General features: G+C 52.1%; 6 protein-coding genes across 9 annotated transcripts in view; 2 read left to right on the top strand and 4 right to left on the bottom strand.

The window, feature by feature from the left end:
• cldni (claudin i) overlaps nt 1-19,891 on the top strand; it is an 82,015-nt gene that overhangs the window by 47,008 nt on the left and 15,116 nt on the right. The gene's annotated exons all lie outside the window — the stretch shown is intronic.
• On the top strand, nt 218-1,489 carry LOC142898495 (uncharacterized). Its single transcript, XM_076041439.1, has 2 exons — nt 218-351; nt 573-1,489. Exons 1-2 carry the CDS (start codon nt 258-260, stop codon nt 1,184-1,186), a joined length of 708 nt encoding a protein of 235 aa, XP_075897554.1. The 5' UTR covers nt 218-257; the 3' UTR covers nt 1,187-1,489.
• Nucleotides 1,397-4,210, bottom strand: LOC142898491 (uncharacterized). The gene is made up of 4 exons (XM_076041429.1): nt 3,148-4,210; nt 2,538-2,769; nt 2,295-2,455; nt 1,397-2,218 (listed from the first exon to the last, which is right to left on the bottom strand). Exons 1-4 carry the CDS (start codon nt 3,472-3,474, stop codon nt 1,625-1,627), a joined length of 1,314 nt encoding a protein of 437 aa, XP_075897544.1. The 5' UTR covers nt 3,475-4,210; the 3' UTR covers nt 1,397-1,624.
• Nucleotides 4,347-8,278, bottom strand: elob (elongin B). 2 transcript variants are annotated; one of them, XM_076041440.1, is made up of 4 exons: nt 8,096-8,278; nt 6,100-6,234; nt 5,509-5,617; nt 4,347-5,425 (listed from the first exon to the last, which is right to left on the bottom strand). In XM_076041440.1, the coding sequence occupies exons 1-4, from the start codon at nt 8,174-8,176 to the stop codon at nt 5,313-5,315; spliced, it is 438 nt and encodes a 145-aa protein (XP_075897555.1). In that variant the 5' UTR covers nt 8,177-8,278; the 3' UTR covers nt 4,347-5,312. The 2 variants fall into 2 exon arrangements, with proteins under 2 accessions (XP_075897555.1, XP_075897557.1); XM_076041442.1 differs by lacking the exon at nt 8,096-8,278 and adding an exon at nt 7,699-7,855.
• LOC142898494 (uncharacterized) lies at nt 9,485-12,001 on the bottom strand. Of its 3 annotated transcripts, none has more exons than XM_076041437.1 (8): nt 11,727-11,998; nt 10,964-11,276; nt 10,792-10,880; nt 10,609-10,696; nt 10,450-10,482; nt 10,326-10,358; nt 9,822-10,250; nt 9,485-9,634 (listed from the first exon to the last, which is right to left on the bottom strand). In XM_076041437.1, the coding sequence occupies exons 1-8, from the start codon at nt 11,789-11,791 to the stop codon at nt 9,623-9,625; spliced, it is 1,062 nt and encodes a 353-aa protein (XP_075897552.1). In that variant the 5' UTR covers nt 11,792-11,998; the 3' UTR covers nt 9,485-9,622. The 3 variants fall into 3 exon arrangements, with proteins under 3 accessions (XP_075897552.1, XP_075897553.1, XP_075897551.1); XM_076041438.1 differs by having other exon boundaries at nt 9,492-9,925; nt 10,017-10,250; nt 11,727-11,997; XM_076041436.1 differs by having other exon boundaries at nt 9,492-10,250; nt 11,727-12,001.
• Nucleotides 12,389-15,877, bottom strand: rusf1 (RUS family member 1). Its single transcript, XM_076041430.1, has 14 exons — nt 15,541-15,877; nt 15,352-15,429; nt 14,595-14,709; nt 14,443-14,488; nt 14,325-14,357; nt 14,134-14,239; nt 13,929-14,030; nt 13,618-13,688; nt 13,351-13,535; nt 13,200-13,257; nt 13,004-13,068; nt 12,804-12,923; nt 12,631-12,696; nt 12,389-12,535 (listed from the first exon to the last, which is right to left on the bottom strand). The coding sequence occupies exons 1-14, from the start codon at nt 15,700-15,702 to the stop codon at nt 12,450-12,452; spliced, it is 1,293 nt and encodes a 430-aa protein (XP_075897545.1). The 5' UTR covers nt 15,703-15,877; the 3' UTR covers nt 12,389-12,449.

The raw sequence follows: 19,891 nt of genomic DNA, 5'->3' as shown, positions 1-19,891 counted from the left end.
GGCCACAGGCACCACCCCGTCCAAGCGGCTTCGATGTGTTCTGGGATTGTAGTTCGGCTCGGTGCCTCAGACAGCTGGGGAGCCCGGTGTATTGCCCGCAAACGGACTACAATTCCCGAAATGCTGAGTGGCGTTGTTATTGTCATCGATCTACTCCGAACGAGAACGTTCATCGGTTCCACCGAGAGGTTGTTAAAATCCGCGATAGTTAACCAAACAGGCCGACGCGGCTCGAGGTCGAGCTGGGGGTCGACGTCATGGAAGTGATGGAAACAATAGTGATCCAGAGTGCGGAAGTGGAGGGGAAGGACAAGGCCGCGTTCGTCGCGGACACCGAGAAGACCAAAGCGGGTGAGTTTAAGCGCAGTCTTCTTGTGGGCAGCTTTCATCTGTATTGCAGTATGCAGGGGAAGCCTGACGGGGGCGCTGCAGCACTTCGTTCAAGCGGCAACACGGATTCATTCAATTCAAATCAGATAAAAGAAGCGGATCTTCTTTGAACTGGTTTAAACCTTCAACAGCTCCCCCATTGTCTCACTGAAGACTCGTGTTTTCTTCTGCGGTCCCTCCAGAGTTTGTGTGGACGCTGCAGGCCACCTGGCACCTGGTCCACACCCGGCTGGACATGGACCAGGACTTTGAGCAGCCGGTGTGCAAGAAGAAGAAGCTGTGGGAGATGGTGGCTGAGAAGGTCAACAGCAAACTGAGCGAGTCCGGGTCGGCGGCGGTGGTGGCGGTGAAGGCCTACGAGTGTGACCTCAAGTGGAGGAACATGTTGGCCACCTACAGGAAGAACAGCGAGCGGGCCAAGAGGCTCGGCGCCGCCAGCGTCCACTGGGAGTTCTTCAAGGCCATGCACCAGGTCCTGGGCAGAACCCGGGAGGAGCTGGAGGCCCAGCGGAGGAGCCGGCTCAGCGGCACCAGAGTGGGCAGGGCCATGGCCAGCAAGAGGTTCACCCCCATCCTGCCCACGCCTGCCGTCACCTCCACCACCTCCACCTGCACCGCCAGGCCCCCGCAGGACGTCCTGCAGCTGTACCTGGAGCTGCAGGAGAGGAAGCTCAACATGTGGGCCCAGCAGAAGGCCCTGGAGGAGAGGAAGATCGAGGCCATCAACAACCTGGCCCAGGCCATCTCCAGCCTGGCCCAGAAGAACAGCCTGCACACAGCCAGGGACAGCCCGTAGCAGCGCCTCCTTCTGGCTGAGAACTTTACCAGGACGCTGCGCGATGACCTCATGGAGGGTCTGAAACTAGCGACCCGGAGACCCCTGGGACAGGCTCCAGTTCCTGGATGGACGTTTGCACCCTCTGGTGGCCACACTGTGCACTGCAGATTCTTTAAAACTCTTCAACAAGCAGAGTTTCATGAATAAACATTGAGGGAGGCGATGATGTTGCATCACCTGCTTCTGCTCATCGCTCTCAGATGAACACAAGTTTTATTTTTAGGTTTACATTGTTTTTTGAAATAAAAAAATATAAACTCTTGTCTTTTGTCTCCCTGTCTCAGCCAGTCAGTAATAACTGAACATTGACATTTTTATTATGAACACGTGATGTGGTCCATCTCAGTGCTGCTGGTCATGGAGAAGGAGCAGAGACGAAAAAAACACATTAAAAATTCAATCAGCTGTCAAAGCTCGAAACAGCAGTTCAGAAACTTCATCACGTCTTTGTGCCGCTTGCTCGTCCTCACTGCCGTCACCACCTCCTCCACCCGTGTCTTCCTCCTCCTCCTCCTCCTGTTGCTCCTCCACCTCTCCATGGACTTCCTGTCCCAGGTCCAGCAGGACGTTGTGCAGCACGCAGGCGGCCAGAACCACGGCCCGCGCCCGGCTGTAGTTCCCCACGTCCAGGTAGCGGAGGCGAGGGAAGCGGGCCTTCAGGTGGGCCACGGCCTGACGCAGGACCTGCTGGTGCTCCGCCAGCTTCTGGTTGAAGAGCTGCTCCCTCTCTCCTCCGGCCTCGCGGTACGGCGTCAGAACGTGAGCGCCGAGCGGGAACCCGGCCGGAGCCACGATCCAGCAGCCCGGTGGCGCCGACAGCTGCCTGAGTTTGTCCCTCAGAGCGCCGCCTGGGTCCGGGTCCGGGTCCGACGCCCTGCTGACCCTGCAGTGCAGGAACCGGCCCCGGCGGTCACACAGCAGCTGGAGGTGGAGACACGAGTCCCGGCGAGGAGCCTCCCTCCTGGGCCGCTTGGCCTCGGCCACCGCACTCTGCAGGTGGGGAGCAACAAGTACTCTGTTACTGTACTCAAGTATCAGGTACCTGTACTTTACTTTGCTAACATACTTTTGCCTCCTCTGACTGCTTGCCAACTGGGGGGCGAATGGGGATGCGTGTGTGTCCCAGCACTCCCAGTACGGTGGGCACGGCGTCCTGCTGCTGCTGCTGCTGCTGCTGCTGCTTCTCACTCCTCCAGAGAGGAACCAGGGTGTCCGCAGCCTCTGGGCCTGGAGGACAGGAGGGACGGACAGCATTGAGACGGTGCCACTGAGGGAATGTGTGGAGCGAGTGAGTCGGCGGTAGACGGACCAGCAGGCAGGCGGACCAGAACCTCCTCCAGGGCGCTGAGCCGCTGGCAGAAGGAGAAGAAGATCCGGTGGATGTTTCCTTTCTCCAGGTGGAAGCGGCGGGACACGGAGCGGTAGCTGAGGCGCTGGCCGAGCAGGGTGAGGGACAGCCGGATGGTCTGGGACAAGGACAGACGGGCCCGTCCGGCCAGCCGAGCCCTGGACTCAGAGGACTGGAGCAGCTCTGTGATTCGCTGGAGGGAGGCGAGGGAGAAATAACAGTGTGGTGGTCAAACTGTTTGACTGGTGGGGCCACAATGGCTTCTAAAATGTGACAGAGGGGCCGGAGCAGCAGCAGCAGACGGGTGGTGTGTTTCAATGACTTGCCTCATAGGAGGAAAGAAATATCATGGGATGTGTAGAAAACACGTTGCATTAATGTCAATGTTAAATGAAGCAATGTTGCAACCAAGTGAGTGTCTTTGAAGCCCCACCAGGGTGTTTAGAGTTTTACTTTTAGTTAATTTGACTACATTATTATTATTATTATTATTATTATTATTATTATTATTATTATCATTATTATTATTACTACACGTGACTTTCCGGGTCAGCGGAACTCGGAACGGTACCTGAACAGCCGCGGCTCCCGCATCCTGCTGCCTGTCCCGGACTTCCGGCGTCCCTTCTTCCACCGGGGTCCTGCAGGAGGCGGCGGCTGCCGCCGGGGAGGCTCGACCCAGCAGCGCGGCCTCTCGGTCGTGCGGTCCCTCCTGGAGCCAGCAGCAGGCGGGAGGAGGCCGAGCCTGCAGGCCGGACACCAGCTCGGCCTCCAGGCTCTCCTCCACCGCCTGGTCCAGCCGCAGCTCCAGCTCGCCCGGGGACAGCGGCTGCCACTCCCGCTCCAGCAGCTCCAGCACGGCCCGGGCCGCCGGCAGGACGCACTCCCCGGCCTCCATCCGAACCGGAACCGTGGTCCAGACCCAGAGAGTCTTGAGCCGGGTCTCCGCGGAGCTCCAAGCGGCAACTAGTTGTTGTTAGCATCACATGCTAAAGCTAGGCAGCCGGCTGAGCAGTGCTGCATTCAGGCACCGTAGGGAAAAGCATGTACGATCACAACGGTCCGCTTCGCACGGGCTAATCATGTTTGGTACGAGCAGAAAATACAGCAGCAGTCAACAGTTTGGACCCAGCCTGTCAACTGAATGTCTTTTCTTTCATGCTCATCAGTGTTGACATTGCACGTTCTCACTGAAGGCATCAAAACTGCGTATGAACACACGTGGAAATTATGGAGGAAACAAAAATGTCAAATAACTCAAACGGGTTTTATTTTGAAATTCTTCAAAATAGCCGCCTTTCACAAAAAGCATATTTAGAGTTACTGAAGGTGTTTTTCTTTGCTGCATAATGACACACTGTATATCTCGCTCATATATTTGATGTCTTCAGCGTCTATCTGCAGTGCAGAAAGTTGTAAAGAAAAAAATTTACCATGTGTCCAAACTTATGACTGGTAGTGTACATCAGTGAAATCACATCCTGTGGGTTTTCCCTCCAATACTTTCTTTCAGTTCTGTTGTTTTTTTTGTTTTTTTTTAAAGATTTCTGTGCTGAAAAAAAAAACACTTCTCCAAAATCAATTGTTTTGTAAAGATAAAAGAAACTTTGTGAAAGCTGTGATTGGACTGTTTTGACGAGAATTATAAAAGGAAAAACAGATTCCCTTTGAAAAAAAACAAAACAATGTAATTGTAATTGTGTTTCCTCTTAATGGCTGCTTGTCAATAATCACTGTGGCCAAAGGTGTGAAGCAACGGCAGACGACGAGGATGGAAAAATTGTTGTTTTAATGCAACTTCAAACATGTTCCATCTTTACACAGCATCACCTCCATTCAACAATCTCCTTTCATTTTAAACTGTATTTATATTTTACATCAATGTTACACTTTCCTCAAAATTTGAACGTGAAGAGTCTTATTTTTCGCGTGTCTTTTTGTCCGAGAAGCCGAGCAACGAGCGTTTGTCCCGACGTCCAATAGAAAAGGTGGATTTTTGGTGTTTTCGGAAGCCACGACTTTTGCCGAGAAAAAAAGTAGCTGAGCCAAACATTCTGCCGGGAGAATCTACTTCCAAAACGAGTTCCATGTCAATGCAGAAAATAATGTGAAACACAGACAGTAACTTATAAACGCACAAACTCCAAAAACTACGGTCGCGGTGACGCGGATCCGAGGCGGGTGGCCCCGACCGGGCCGGATCCCAGTCTGAGTTTATTAATAAAGGAAACGCACAACGACAGAAAAGCCTGGAAAAAGGTCAGACCCGGCCGACTCACACCTGTTGAAACCAGCGCAGAGTAGGAAAGCCAGCGGGACGGTAAACCAGAGCCCCGGAAGCCTCCTGCTGAGAAGAGTTGCGTGAATTAAATACGAGGTGGGCTTCTGTGATCAGCCGGGGGGAGAGCGCCCCCTGCTGACTTGACAGTGTCGAGACAAGAGTCCGCTAGCTTTCTCTGGAGGGGCTTGGGTCAATTTGTACTGTTCTCAAAAAACAAAAGAAAGGAAAAAAAAAATTTCTGGCATGCGTTCCCCAGCGTGAAGCCCCGCCCCTCAACTTACAACAAGAATGACCTGTTTTGTTTCTTACGGTTGTTTTTTTTTTTTCTGAAGAAGATCTGCACCTCAGCCAGTTTCAGCTCACCAGCCGAGGTGTCGCCTCCCTCTAAAATCCAGCCCCACCCCCTGCCTCTTCCCTCCAGCACCCCCACCCCACCCTGCCCCGTGGCCCCGCCCTCACTGTACGGCCTGCTCATTGGCTGTGCTGCTGGAGTCCTGGGGCTTCATGACGTCTGGGAGCTCCGGGGGAGTGGAGAACGCCTCGATCCTCAGCTGCTCAAAAGAATCATCTGAGAGGGGGTGGGGGGTGGGGTTAGGAGAGCGGACCGTGACCACAGGGGGGCGAGAGCGAGCGACCGGTGTGAAAACTTACCGCTAGTACGGAAAGCCAATCCGACGGTGGCCGGAGCCTGAGGGCGAGCCGTCTGGTTGGTGAAGCCGCAGTTTCCCAAAGTCTGTGTGTCGCTCAGCATCACGTCATCCTGGGGGGGGTCCACACACAGACAGTCAGTCAGACAGACAGACAGACAGTCAGTCAGTCAGTCAGTCAGTCAGTCAGTCAGACAGACAGCCAGCCAGCCAGTCAGTCAATCAGACAGACAAACAGCCAGTTAGACAGACCGACAGACAGTCAGCCAGACAGACAATCAGACAAACAGCCAGACAGACAGACAGTTAGACAGTCAGTCAGTCAAACAGACAGTCAGACAGACACACAACATTAAACAAAATTCACTTCAGCTTCTTGAAATTCGATCAATTATTTCAGCAATTAGTTTCCATCCACATCACATTGACAAACGCGCGGCTGAACAATCATCAGGTCACTTCACTGTTGGTGCAGCAAACACAGACAGTCTACAGTTTGAGAGAAGTGAAACAGACACGACACCAAGACTTATGATATGATTCAATATTGAGGCGTTTTTGTACCACTAGTTGACCATGAACATCCGGCTGCTACCTTGTAGAGGATCTGCTCCTCGGGCGGCCTTTTCAGGATGCCCTCCACGATGCGCTTCAGCTCATAGACGGTGGTCGACTCTTTGGCATCGGTGAAGATGGTCGTCTTATGACGTCGGATCATAAGAAACACATCCTGGAGAGGCAACGAGAGGGAAACAAAAGTCACCTGGGGGGCGGGGGAGGGGATGAGCTCTCGCTGTGGAAGTCAGAGAAAGTGTGTAGCGTATCGTTTCAATATGAAATATCAGTCTCAGTTTCAATATATACAATATCAGTCAATAGCTGCCAGATCTCGTCCCGAGAACTTTACGAGAATTATGTTTGCTTTTGTTGCTTTCCGTTTGTTTGCTGTCAAGCACGAGTGTTACACTTTTCCACGTTCAGGTGTTTCCATTACCAATATTTATTGCGATATTTCGGGGGTTTGCGCAATGCTAGGGGTATTGGAAACGCAGCTCTTGACAGCAAACAACATCAAAACGCAGATTTATCGCAAAATGTACTGTACCTCCATCCTCCTGACCTGAACACCATTCAATGAAAACACCTGCATGCAAATCGAAAATGTACTTTGTCGAAATCTAAGCCAAACTGAAGCGCAACATTATTTTTGCCATCGCAAAACACGTCTCAGCACGTTTTCTTTTCAGTGAAGAAACAACAAAGGATGTCACTTATCAAAAAAAAACACAAAACAACAACAACATTCTGCTTGCGTGCTGCTTCCAACAATCACTCACATGGACATCGTGTCAGAAAGCAGCTGAGCTCTCTGACGCTGCGCTCTCACGTCAACAATCAATAGGTACAACCGGCGGTTGCAAGGTGTAAACTAGAACCGCGCAGAGACTCCAGCGCGAGAAACCAGTCAGTCAGTCAGTCGGTCAGTGAGAAGCCAGACTGGCCCCCCAGCACAGACAGACATGCAGCAGCACCGCAGCGGTTTAAAGAGCCATGATGCAGCAGCTGCTGCTGCTGCTGCTGCTGCTGCTAGTTTCGATGCTACAGCGACTGCTAGCTCCACTAGCTCCGTAGCCCCCCCAAAACACCGCACAACTCGCTGCGGCTGTTGCCCCCTGTTGTCACTTGACATAAATATACACGGTGGAATCATTGGCACTGTGACGATTAGTTCAAAATCCACCATTTCGACCGATTCATTTTAACATGAGCCGAGCTACCGACAGCCACCAACAACTTTAGCGACTTAGCCGCCCGCAGTTAGCCGCCACATCCAGCGCAAAGTTCCTAGGTTAAAGTGTCAGCCGTCCGCCATCACGACACTGGGTTCGCTCTTTAATCCACCGGCCCGAGGGCTCTTTGATAGCGACACCGCCTCGGTAGCAACGGCTCGCCAGCAGCACCGAGGCTAACCCGCTAGCAGGGAAGCTAACACCTCCGACTGGCAGCGGCGGCGGCAGCTAAACAAAGACACCCGCACCGCGACGTGACGCTTTTCCCGCAACCAACTCGTCTCGAGTGCCGACAGCGAGGCCTTCAGCGCCCCCGTCACGAAAGGAGCCGGTTCGATAAAGTTGCGTTTTCACCGGTTGACAAGTGTTTTAATTGAGAGCCGAGTCGGCGTCTCCGCACTCACCATTTCTTGCGGTTGTTTTGTGCAGTGAGGGGAAATACTGTGTTGCACTGGCGCAACAGCGACACGCCTGGCCGAAGGGGTGTAACTGCACGTTCACGGCAAAGGTAATCTGAGATTCGGAGTGGTGGGGGGGCAGGGGGTTTAGTAGTCTGGCTGGCAGACTGCCGCCTGCGTTAAAAATGGGAATATTGAGTTCGTAAGTATCGAATCATAGCAACCAGGTGGAGAAAAAAAAGACAAAAGAGTCGGAAAGTAAATTGTGTGGAAAGAGGATGAGTTGAGGAGACGAGTGGAGAGAACACGCATGGGGAGGAACTGAGTAAAGAAGGTTCTGGTTCTGCCTATGAAGCCACTGCAGATTCCTCCAATGGATGGAACCCGGTGGAGCGTCACTCACCAGACCCACCACAGGGGGCACCGTTTCCTCCGAGTCGGCCGGGTTGGCTTGGCTGGCGGACTCTTGCTCTTTCTTGCACATGTTAGTGTGAGTGTAAGTGTTGCCGCTCGCGGCGATAACGCGTCAGTTATCGGGTCCCTTAGTATCTCCTCGCGTGAGATCGATAATGAAAACCAACGTGAAACGTGCCAGTTGTTCCACGGCTCACAATCAAAGCGGCGGTTGATTCTAACCGACAATTTAAAACCAGTTTTACGCCTCCTTTGACTTTTATCTCTTGGCATTTCCTTTGTTCTCTAAAGAAGTACACTTTAATCCCATAGTTTTGTCGTCTCTTTTTTCAAGACAAAGGTTTTTGGAAAAAGAAAACAAAGACATAATGAAGATAATCGACCCACTTTTATCTCATCACTATTGGTTCCCGCTTTGTCTCTATGACTGTTGAGGTCAAACACATTAATATTTTTTAAATGCGTCTTGTTTTATTGCCATCATTTTACACAGAGTACAGTGAACGATTTTTCAGGTCAAAGCAACTCTAGAGTCAACCAGCAGGTGGCAGTAGCACCTTTTCTGGTGACGAAAGTAAACATAGAATAAAAAAAATATTTGCACATGTTCGGCCAAAACACACAACGTTACACAAATCAGCACACAACAGCCGACCTGCAGCTGCGGAAGAAACGCAACTATTCAGGCTCCGCCTCTCAAGACTTTCCATCCAATCGCAGAGAGTGAGCCTGACAGTTGGAACGCTGCAGTGAAGGCAGCGTGGTGACTGGGCCCAGGGTCACATGGTCCGTGGGTTCCTGGTCAGGAACGGCTTGTCCTCCTCAAGATGCTTCCATCAAAGCTTCCATCCACTTTGGTTTCTCCCAGAAACAATTCACACCTAAGAAGACAAACAGGAGAATCAGACACAAGTCGCACCTGAAGAGGGCGCCAGTAAGGACAATCTTACAAGTTGGTTTTCCTTCAATTAAAATGATAATTTCAAGAGGAAGGATTTTATTTTGAAAGGCGATCCTTTGGTTATTTAAGTTTGTTTTTAAGTTGTTTTCTCCACAAAATCAGGAAAAATCAATCAGTTGATTTCAGGTTCTGGTTGGATTTTCTTTACCTTGAAGCGAGTCCGGGTTAAATGGATCGACAGTGAAGCGACACACGCGAGCGTCGAGAGGTGACGGAAGTACAAAAGACGTTCGACTACTCACACACTCAACGGGGGACTTTGGATCTGACCACTAGGAGGCTCTCCTGGATCTCTGAGTCTGTTAACTGGGGAGAGAGAGCAGGTGAGTGGAAGAGGCCACCTCACCTAGGCGGGGGGAGAGGAAGGGAGGGAGCTAGGGGGCGGGACCCACCTGCAGGCCTCTGGGTTGACGGACAGGCTGCAGTCCAGAGCAGCAGAGCAGGCTGAAGGGCCGCTGCCCACCGCCGCCACCAGCTGGCCGCTCCTGGAAGCACAGTGCGAACACCCTGGCGGGCAGGAAGACGTCCCAGTCGGCGGCGTGACCCTCCGACAATTCACTCACCATCCTGCAGGGGGCGGGGCAGAGCGGCGCCACACACAACGTCTGTGCATTCAACTCTGATCCTCCGGCAGAAACTGAATTCATTCAAGACTTTCTACTGTAAAATTACACACACACACACACACACACACACACACACACACACACACACACACACACACACACACACACACACACACACACACACACACCTGTTGAGCAGCTGCTGCGTGCTGCCGTCTGCAGTGTCCGTCTGCCAGTGATGGACGACGAGGTCGATGGAGATCTTGAGTTGCTGCTTCAGTCTGGAGTTGATCTGCAACAACAACAACAACAACAGCGAATCCACTTCCTGTTCGGAACTCAGGTCCCCCCCCTCCCCACCAGAGCCCTGTAGCCCCGCCCACCTGGTCCACTGCATCCCGCGGCAGCCTGGACAGGATGCGGACGGGGAAGCCAAAGTGCTGGATGATGTCGGCGAGGTGCTGGGCCACCAGCGACGGCAGACACGCCTCCAGGGCCACTGACTCCACCCACTGGGAGAACAGGTCCGTCACGGTGAGGACGTAGCGGTTCCCAGCGGCGGTGCCACTCAGTGGGCCCCGCATGTCCAGGCCCAGCCACTGCCACGCCTCCGTCACCTGCCGCCAGGTCACAGCGTGATGAGACCGCAGCTGTGGTCACTCACGTGGCCTCTAGGTGGCGCTGTCACCCACCTCCAGAACCTTCTCGGGGTCCTCAAGCTCCCTCTGTGGAGGAACACAAGAACTCTTTATTAATGAGTGTTGGTCCAGATACCGACGAGGTATCGTGTCGTGTTGCGTTGTGTTGATGACTCACACTGACGTCCGAGTCCGGAGCCCAAACGATGTCCTGCAACACAAACAAATGAACAACGAGAAACACGTGACTCACAGGCCTGCGTTTTATTTTCCAGGAATGAAATTCATCCTGAATCTGATTTTTAATGTTTTTAAAGGATAATCTGACCCCTCGGACCTGAGTGGCACAGTAATCTCCATGGAAGAAATGTGGAAAAGAGTCGATCTTCATGAGATTGGTGTCGATGATAATCCTCCACTTGTCCCTGAATGTAACACGAGAAGAAGAAACAGGAAACAGGAAGTCACCTCTGGCTAAAAAGAGCTTCGTGTCAGCGATGTGGGACAGAAAGAAAGGCACCCTGTGTCTTCTGACGACGGCGTCCACTCATCACAGCTGGGGTTCTTCTTCTTGGCTGCAGCGGAGCTGCTCGGCAGGCCTTTATCAGCCTGCGTCAAGGTCACACAGGTCACAGTTCATCTTCCAATCCCTTCAGTGTGAACAGAAGCGACTCAGCCCGGTCCCCCCTTACCTTGGATCTCCTTCTCTGTTCGCTGGAAGCCTGCGTGAGACAAACGGGGAGGATCTGATGAAACCCTGTGGGCGTCTCGTCAGTGGAGATGCTGCTTGGCTGAGCTCGCACCTTCCGCTGCTCTGCGTCACCCGGCGCTGAGAAGACGGTGGGCACGGCGTCCTCGCGCAGCTTGACGAACTTGCCGCTGCGGTCGATGTGATGCTCCTCAAAGTGGTCGATGCAGAGCACGGAGAAGCGGCTCGGGCTCCAGTCCTCCCACTTCATGTTCGCCAGCCACTTCTTCAGCCTCCTGGGGTTGTACACCGGAAACCTGACAGGCGCCACGAGAAGAGCAAACACACAAACAGACAAACAAACAAACACACAAACAAGCAAACAAAAACAAACAAATGTTTCGTGCGTGCATAACCTCACCAGAATAAAACAATACAAACAAAATAAAACCGTGTCAGAAGTATGATTTGCCACTCCGCAAAATATTTGTCTAAATATTAGTATCACGTTATTTTTTTTTTTTTGTTGTTGTTGATAATTTTCACGTTATAGCGTGAAACTATCGCGTTATCTCGTGAAAGTTTCACCTTTTAACATTTTTACTGGGCAATTTTTGTTTTTTGTTTTTTTTTCATTGTGGCAGCAAAGCGCTGCCGTGGGTAACAACAAACCGGCTGGCTAATGTGATGCTAATGTTGACGCGCTGGTTACTGTCTGCTCGGTTCATGAACACCTCTTCAAAGGGAGTTCCTGTTTTCATACTTACTTAAAATATTTCACATCCGAGTCGCTCGCGTGCTCGCAGTCGTACGCACATTTATTCCTCCCCATTTGGTCACAAATGGTCACAGCTCAGTTTTAAAAACTCGTCGATTGTTTTAGTTTGCTCGCAAAGTTGTTGAGGATAAGTTCAGCCGACACAGGCTACTTCCGGTAGGAGTTTCAAAATAACAACCTCACGTTTTGATAAAAAGGGAAGGAAACTATCTTGGTAAACTGTACAAAAAGCAGATGTAACTTGAATAGGTTTACGATGTACTTTGCATATTTTTATTATTATTATTTATCTCATCCTGGTGTGTGTGTGTGTGTGTATGTAACCACCAGCATCGAGATGTTGATTTTCCTACAGAAGATTGATAGAAATATTTCACCGGATGTTATTCTTTCCTCGTTGGTGTTTCCATTAAAAACGGGATTCGTACCGCCGCCACGTGGACAATAGATTGTATGCATTTTACTGTTCTGTTTGTGTTTTTTTTTGTTGTTGTTAATTCTGTCGGGGAAAACGGGAACATTTTCTAACTTTAAAAATGTACCATTTTAACAGCAGTGATGATAAATGTATATATCACAGGACAAATTAAACACTTCACACATACAGACGTTGCTCAGACAACAACTAATGACGTAAACATTTATTACACATTGTTTTGTTGAACATGACAAGACAAACTTGATGTCAAATGTCAACATGCAACTCTGCGGTCTAGTTGTGCTTTGTCTTCCAGTCCACCCTCCACTCGTCCCAGTCCAGCAGAGTGCGCCGCAGGTCCCATCCTGCGGCCTCCAGACCTGCACACAGTTACACCAATGAAGTGGGAAAAGAAAAAGAAAAAAAACACTCAACGTGTTGCTTTATCAGCTGCAGCAAAAGTGTGCAAATTCACCCTTGAGAAAAGTGGCAAAGGTCGAGTCCATGAGCTGATGACTCTCATGCACCAGCTCCCAGTGACCTGCACAAAAAAATAAAAGCATGTCTTGTAGAACAGTCGACCAGCGCCTCCCCCTTTCTTCAGCAGCATGAGCAAACCAAGCGATACCAGACGTGTGTGTGGCTCACTGTGCTGCGGACCACCAGGCGTCCTGGACGTCAGCGCGCTGCTGATCCACAGCGCCTGACACGCTGCTCGGATCTCATCGTGGACGGATGCCGTCGATCCCAAACACACACACACGCACCCTGCAGAGCCGAGAGGAGAGCAGAACCGACATCAGCGCCACGGCGTGGTCTGGCGCTGAGGAAGTTGTGAGGCGACGCACCGTTTTTCACCCCGAGCAGGAAGGGCTGGTGGTGTCTCCTCAGAGCCAGACTCAGCTCCTCGCGGCTGCAAGTGACACCACACAGGTCATAAACACCTGCAGCTTTCATGATCACAGGTACTTGTGCTTCAGTCTTGATGCAAAATGTTGCGCTGCTGCTGTTGTTGTTGTTGTTGTTGTTGTTGCATGAGGTGACCTTTGGACGACCTCCTGTAGTCTCACACCGAGTTTGACCGCCACAGATTTCTTGAACTCTTCAGAAAGCAAAACCAAAAGCAAAAACAAAAATCACATTAAATGTGTTGCTTCGCGTCACGATAGATAATAATGAGACAAGCTCTTCCCACCAAAGAACACTGGCTCCCTCTGATTGGCCTCTGGCGGCGTGAGGACGCGGCCGTCCCTCAGGTAGTGCCGCAGCACGATGGAGAGGCGCGACTCGTTGAGCGTCTCCATGACGACCGAGCTGACCGCCTTGTAGTTGGAGAAGAGGTGGAGGACGGTGAAGAGGAAGAAGAGGCCGAGGGTCAGTCTGGAGAGGGAGGGGGGCGGGGGGGGGGACGGTGAGCGAGCGACAGGTTTTCAAAAACACTGTCGGAGGTCGGCGACCTTACGGCGGGTTGTCGGTGACCAGCGGGATGAGGAGCAAACTGAGCAGCAGGCCGGCCAGGTTCACCAGGGTCTCCTGGTGGGAAACAGTCACATGACACGGCAACAGGAAGTGACATCAGGGCGGTCTGGGCCACAACCGCAGGGCAACATATGGCAGTGCAGGCGCCAACAAGAGCTTTCGGCTTCTGTCTGACGTCACGCTGAGAATATAAAACTGTTTTTTCTTAGGGATTTTCTGCCTTTGATACAACACAGCAGAACACAGCAGAACACAGCAGAACACAGCAGAACACGCTGCAGAACACGCTGCTACCTGACTGCCGTCCTTGGCTGAGATGTCGGCCAGGTTGTCTCTGCGAGCCTGATGGACGGTGAGCGCCGCCCTGGTGGCGCCGCCTGCCACTCCAACGAGGGCCTGGATGAGAGCACAAGTTCTGATTGGGGTCAAAGGCCACCAAGAATTCAGGAATTTGATTTTTGATTTTTTGTTGTTGTTGTTGTTGTTGTTGTTTGTTGACCTTAAACACGCCGGCGGTGCAGACGATCAGGGTGTAGAACGGCGGGAAGTAGGGAGCCAGGATCTCCATGAACATGGCCATGTCGTTGAGAACATCGGCAAAGAGTCTGAGAGGGAGACAGGAACACAGCATGGAGTCCATCAGCTGGGGAACATCCAGAACCACAGCCTTTAGTCCTGTACTTCCTGCACCTCCACTTTTTGGCCTCCGAGTCCAGTTTAATCCTGGAGGAAGATTAAAACAACATGATGAGGAGGAAGGAGATGGAGGAGGAGGAGGAGGAGCAGGCGGAGGAGGAGATGATCGTACCCTTTCCACCAGGCAAAGACGATCCGGCCCAGCATCCCGGTTCCATCTGCAGCAGAAACCAGCACATGGTTGTTGTTGTTGTTGTTGTTGTTGTTGTTGCATACAAGGTGTCACGGCAACGTGGTTGCAAACGGCAGACGGCAGAACTTCACCTCTCAGCAGCCAGGTGATGGTCGCCGCAGCAACCGTGGCCTCCTGGTCCCCGACACCAGCACCTCTCAGGGAGGCCTGGGTGGCTAAAGTCCCCGAGAGAGAGCTGGAGAAGGCCTGAGCAGGAGAGATGGAGGAGGTGGAGGAGTGACAGAGGAGGTGGAGGAGGAGGAGGAAGAGACGGTGGAGGTGGAGGAGGAGGAGACGGTGGAGGTGGAGGAGTGAGGAGGAGGAGACGGTGGAGGTGGAGGAGGAGGAGGAGGGAGAGACGGTGGAGGTGGAGGAGGAGGAGACGGTGGAGGTGGAGGAGGAGGAGTGAGGAGGAGGAGGAGTAGTGACGGGGGAGGAGGAGCAGTGAGGAGGAAGAGACGGTGGAGGCAGAGGAGGAGGAGGAGTGAGGAGGAAGAGACGGTGGAGGTGGAGGAGGAGGAGGAGCAGTGAGGAGGAAGAGACGGTGGAGGAGGAGGAGCAGTGAGGAGGAAGAGACGGTTGAGGTGGAGGAGGAGGAGTGAGGAGGAGGAGGAGTAGTGACGGGGGAGGAGGAGGAGTGAGGAGGAAGAGACGGTGGAGGTGGAGGAGGAGGAGTGAGGAGGAGGAGGAGTAGTGACGGGGGAGGAGGAGCAGTGAGGAGGAAGAGACGGTGGAGGTGGAGGACGAGGAGTGAGAACAAAGATGGAGGGAGAAATCACAGAGAGATAGGAGGTGATGGAGTGAAGGTGAAGAGGAAGTAGGGACGTGATGACGTCACTGCTGCCCTACCTGCGCCGTGTCCCACAGCTGGTAGTGCAGGTAGTCCGGGCTGACGCTGTCCGGGTAGCCTTGAGGCAGAAACACACTCTGCCGAGACAACAAGCAAACACAAAACACGCAAACATGACTCTGGTGCGGGATTGGTCCCCGGCAGTCACGTGTTTTTTTTTTTTGTTTTTTTTTTTAAAGAAAACCCACCTTGAACGCCCCGACCAGAGAATTCCCCCTCTGCTGCTGCCCCTCCCCTCCCTCCCTCCTCCTCTCCATCCCTCCCTCCCTGCTGTAGTAGCGCCACCTCTCGGCGCTTCCGTAGCGCTCCGTGGCCAGCAGCGAGCCGTCGCCTGCCGCCGCCGACGCCATCAGGAGGAACCGGAAGTGCCTTCAATCCAGCGGACTGACTAGAAGGGCGAGAATTACACCGGGAAAGACTTTATCGGCTCGGGTCGTTACCGCTTTGCTCGGTCGACGTGTCGCTAGTCTCGTTTTGTTTTGCTTTCGAGTCACACTTCCGCTTTCCTTTTACCGCCTCACGGCTTGGACTCTTCCTATTGGCTTATGCCTCTGAGACGGAAGTGATGAGAATCTCAGCCGGACAATTTTATTGTTATCATTATTTAATTGTATTTTTTTTATAGAATTATAATGACCAATCTCCGACTGAAGATATTTTTATTCCGGTTTCCAAACTAATTATATAATTGTTATATTGTAATTACATATTTTATCATTTTAAGTTATTAAATTCATTTTGATTGTCATATATTCATAATTTACATTTATAATTGATTATATTGTTATTTATTATAATGTATAATGAAGGAATCTGGATTTCATGTTAATAATATAATTTGGAATTGTGGTTAATGTACAATCACGTCACTCTGTATTGCATCCCTCTGGTCACAACTGTGGCATTTCTGCAGGCTGGTGTAAAGAAGACACTGCCCCCTACAGGCAGCATTTCTTGGCGTGACTTGACCTCTGACGGCTGTCGCCTCTGTCACTCCTCGACTGGTGAGTATTTTCGTACAGATACTCAGATAACTCTTCTCACAGAGCCGTCAGGTAGCTGCTTATCTCTGACCCACATGTAACCGGTAAATGTTTGCAAGTTGGCGGGCACGGCCTAATGAATAGCCCGGCAGGATCTGTCTGTCTGTCTGTCTGTCTGTCTGTGAAAGGTCGGCGGCATGGCAACACTAACTGAGGCAGCTGGAAAAATGCCGGACATAAACCACCACGAGAGGAAGTTGTTTATTACGGTGTTGCACAGAGCAGTGTTTGTCTCTTTTTTTTGCAAGACAAATCCAAGGAGAACCATAATAAAAAAAATACAAGAAAAACAACATTTTATTCATTAAATGCTGTGTGTGCCATGAAAAAATATCACACATCATTCCATTGTGACTGTGCTTTCAAAGGAATTTAAGCCTGTTTTCCTCCCAGGATATCAGCTGTGTGCATCTGAACAGGTTTCCCAGGTTGCACGCTGAGTGACTGGCATCGTGTTTCCAAGCTCCTCCTGGTGCAGGCAGGTTTCAGCAGCAGGTAAGGCTGGTTTCTGCAGGTGCGACGCAACAATCACTGCACTGCAAACACAGGTCTTCTGTCTGTGGCGGAGCAGTCTGGACATTTTCCCTGGACTCACTGGCAAATAATGCACTCGTGGCTTAGGAAGCCTTGCTTATCCCTGCTGCCTCTGCACAGTTTGACTGTAGTGTTTTTTCATGCTGCAACAGTGTGGTTTGGGATCAATAAAGCACATCTATCTATCTATCTATCTATCTATCTTCTGATCTGGGCCCTGCAGTTCTCTTTCAAAGACACCAGGAGGAGCGAAGAGGTTCAAAACCCTCCCGCCCTCATCCTTCCATACCTCCTCCTCTCTCACTTCCCCTCAAAAACAGGAAGTGTGCGGTGGCGGCGGTGGCGGTGGCGGGTGGGAGGCACCGGTTGGTGGGATCAGGAAGGAGTGGGCGTGGTCAGCTCTTATCTACTGCAGGTCACAGAGCAGCAGTAGAAACTGGTGAAACAGATCAGAGTGAGTGAGTGAGTGAGTGAGTAAGTGAGTGTGTGTGTGTGTGTGTGTGTGTGTGTGTGTGTGTGTGTCCCAACCTGCTCTCCCAGTGGCTGTGTCTCACCTGCAGGGCTGACACGCCTTCACATTCCTGAAAAGCTCGTCAAGCTGGCAGGTGGGAGGGTCGGGGGAGGGAGAGGTGAGTAGAGGGGAGGGAAGGGGGGAGCGAGTGAGGTGTGAGGAAGTAAGAGAGTGGAGCGTGTGGGAGGGAGGGAGGGAGGAAGGAGGGGGTGGAGGGAGTTTCAGTCACAAACGTCTGGAGACTGGAGCTGTGCGGCCGCCGGTGGCGATGACAGTGATCGCATGACGTCTGACAGAAACCCCCCCGACTCCCCAAAGCCTCTACCACACACACACACACACACACACACACACACATACACCGGAGAGGCCAAGGTGAACTTCTGACCAAGCGGGAATCGAGTGACAGGACAGGATCACAGCGGATCAGAAGAGAGGAGGACCAAAACGTGAGCAGGTCGGTGATTTAAGAAGATTATAGAATTTTAAAAAAGAAAATTACTTTCATTTTCACTTTCTTCTTTCACGTCTTGGTCCCACTGACTGACTGACTGACTGACTGACTGACTGACTGACATCTTCGGGGTGTTATGACGATGTGGTTGTGTTGCGGCAGCTCTCTGATCCGATCACCGCTGGCTTGACTTTGTGACATCACAGCTCGTCCTGTGAGCAAGTTGGGACTTTTTCCTTCCTTTCTCTCCAGTTGTGGCCATTCAGGTTTTTCCAGCTTCCGTCGCCGCTCTTTGCGTGAGAAAAACAAGCCGGCGGCTCCCAGCAGTTTCTCTTCTGAACATGTTGTGACTCGCGTGGGGAAGATTTTCCTCATCATCCACTCGGCGGGTCAGCGGGTTAAAAAAAATCAGGAGACGTGGCGTTTGGAGTTGCAAAACAGCGAGTGAGGAACTTCAGTCTCACCTCGGAGGCCTCCCGGGACTCGGTTTATTTTTTTGGATGGGGCTGCCAGGCCTAATGTCCACGTTGGCGAGAGCCCACGGAGAACATTTGTGAGAGGGAGGGAAGCTCCGAACCAGCTGGAGAAATTTGTCTCACAGTCAAAGCTGCCAATCACATGGAGGTGGGCGGAGTTTAACTGCAAGCAGCCAGGATGGATGAGTGAGATTCCAAACTTTATTCACATCTGACGTCTCACTGGTACCAAACAGGAGTTACTTGGTTGTCGTTTCTGGTTTTTGGTTCTTTCAACGCTGCGTAGTTAAAAGGAAATGAGGAGGTGGAACCGGTTCCTCCAGGCACATGACTGGACAGACAGAACAGACTGGAACAAAGTGAGTTGGATCGAGCTGCCGGGCGACACCCTGGTGCAGTGGTGAGCACTGCCGCCTCACAGCAAGAAGGTCGTGGGTTCGATTCTGGGCCTGGGGCCTTTCTGTGTGGAGTTTGCAGGTTCTACAGTGTCTGCTGGGTTCTCCAGGTTCTCCAGTGTCTGCTGGGTTCTCCAGGTTCTCCAGCTTCCTCACACACTCCAAAAACATGTATGTGAGGTGAACTGGAAACTCTAGATTGTCAGTAGGTGTGTGTGAGTGTGTGATGGTTGTGTGTCTCTAATGTGTCCCTAATAAAGTGGCCACTGGTCCAGGGTGTCACCCAGTGGCCGCTGGGAGAGGTTCCAGCAGACCCCCAGCACCCTGAGAGCAGGAGGAAGAGGGAGGGATGGATGGATGGATGGATGGATGGGGGGATGGATGGATGGGTGGATGGATGGATGGATGGGTGGATAGATGGATGGAGGGATGGATGGGTGGATGGATGGGTGGAGGGATGGGTGGAGGGATGGATGGAGGGATGGATGGAGGGATGGATGGATGGAGGGAGGGATGGGTGGATGGAGGGGTGGATGGAGGGATGGATGGATGGATGGATGGGTGGATGGATGGGGGGATGGATGGATGGGTGGATGGATGGATGGATGGGTGGATAGATGGATGGAGGGATGGATGGGTGGATGGATGGGTGGAGGGATGGATGGAGGGATGGATGGATGGAGGGAGGGATGGGTGGATGGAGGGGTGGATGGAGGGATGGATGGATGGGTGGATAGATGGATGGGTGGGTGGATGGGTGAAGGGACGGAGGGATGGATGGGGGGATGGGTGGATGGATGGAGGGGATGGATGGATGGATGGAAGGATGGGTGGATGGATGGATGGATGGATAGGTGGAGGGATGGATGGGTGGATGGATGGAGGGATGGATGGATGGGTGGATGGAGGGATGGATGGATGGGTGGATGGAGGGATGGATGGATGGGTGGATAGATGGATGGGTGGGTGGATGGATGGAGGGAGGGATGGGTGGATGGATGGATGGATGGATCTGCTGGGAGTCGGCTGCCCTCCTCAGACTCCTTCTTCTTCTGTCCTTCCAGAAATGTCTGCTGCTCCTCAGACCCGTGACAACGTGCTGGTGGAGGAGGTCAGTCTGCATCTG

Source organism: Nelusetta ayraudi, unplaced genomic scaffold (genome assembly GCF_046127955.1).
Source record: "Nelusetta ayraudi isolate G7.1 ecotype Tasmania unplaced genomic scaffold, CSIRO-AGI_Nayr_v1 ptg000067l, whole genome shotgun sequence".
In the NCBI taxonomy this organism is placed as follows: Eukaryota; Metazoa; Chordata; class Actinopteri; order Tetraodontiformes; family Monacanthidae; genus Nelusetta; species Nelusetta ayraudi.
This window is presented reverse-complemented; position numbering and strand designations above follow the sequence as displayed.

Bases quoted from the DNA above. Each gene is read 5' to 3' on its own strand.
- rusf1 (XM_076041430.1), bottom strand. From the start codon at position 15,702: ATGGCGTCGGCGGCGGCAGGCGACGGCTCGCTGCTGGCCACGGAGCGC. The intron at 15,430-15,540 runs GTGGGTTTTCTT...TTGTCTCGGCAG, and splicing joins CTCTGGTCGGGGCGTTCAAG to AGTGTGTTTCTGCCTCAAGG. The intron at 14,358-14,442 runs GTACGATCATCT...ATCTTCCTCCAG, and splicing joins GTCTTTGCCTGGTGGAAAGG to GATTAAACTGGACTCGGAGG.
- elob (XM_076041440.1), bottom strand. From the start codon at position 8,176: ATGTGCAAGAAAGAGCAAGAGTCCGCCAGCCAAGCCAACCCGGCCGAC. The intron at 5,618-6,099 runs GTAGCAGCCGGA...GACCCCCCCCAG, and splicing joins AGGAGCAGATCCTCTACAAG to GATGACGTGATGCTGAGCGA. The intron at 5,426-5,508 runs GTAAGTTTTCAC...ACCCCCTCTCAG, and splicing joins ATTGGCTTTCCGTACTAGCG to ATGATTCTTTTGAGCAGCTG.
- LOC142898491 (XM_076041429.1), bottom strand. From the start codon at position 3,474: ATGGAGGCCGGGGAGTGCGTCCTGCCGGCGGCCCGGGCCGTGCTGGAG. The intron at 2,770-3,147 runs GTACCGTTCCGA...GCCTCCCTCCAG, and splicing joins CGGGAGCCGCGGCTGTTCAG to CGAATCACAGAGCTGCTCCA. The intron at 2,456-2,537 runs GTCCGTCTACCG...CCTGTCCTCCAG, and splicing joins TCTGGTCCGCCTGCCTGCTG to GCCCAGAGGCTGCGGACACC.
- LOC142898495 (XM_076041439.1), top strand. From the start codon at position 258: ATGGAAGTGATGGAAACAATAGTGATCCAGAGTGCGGAAGTGGAGGGG. The intron at 352-572 runs GTGAGTTTAAGC...CGGTCCCTCCAG, and splicing joins CACCGAGAAGACCAAAGCGG to AGTTTGTGTGGACGCTGCAG.
- LOC142898494 (XM_076041436.1), bottom strand. From the start codon at position 11,791: ATGGGGAGGAATAAATGTGCGTACGACTGCGAGCACGCGAGCGACTCG. The intron at 10,697-10,791 runs GTGCCTTTCTTT...TGTTACATTCAG, and splicing joins CCGTCGTCAGAAGACACAGG to GGACAAGTGGAGGATTATCA. The intron at 10,483-10,608 runs GTCCGAGGGGTC...TTTGTGTTGCAG, and splicing joins GAGATTACTGTGCCACTCAG to GACATCGTTTGGGCTCCGGA.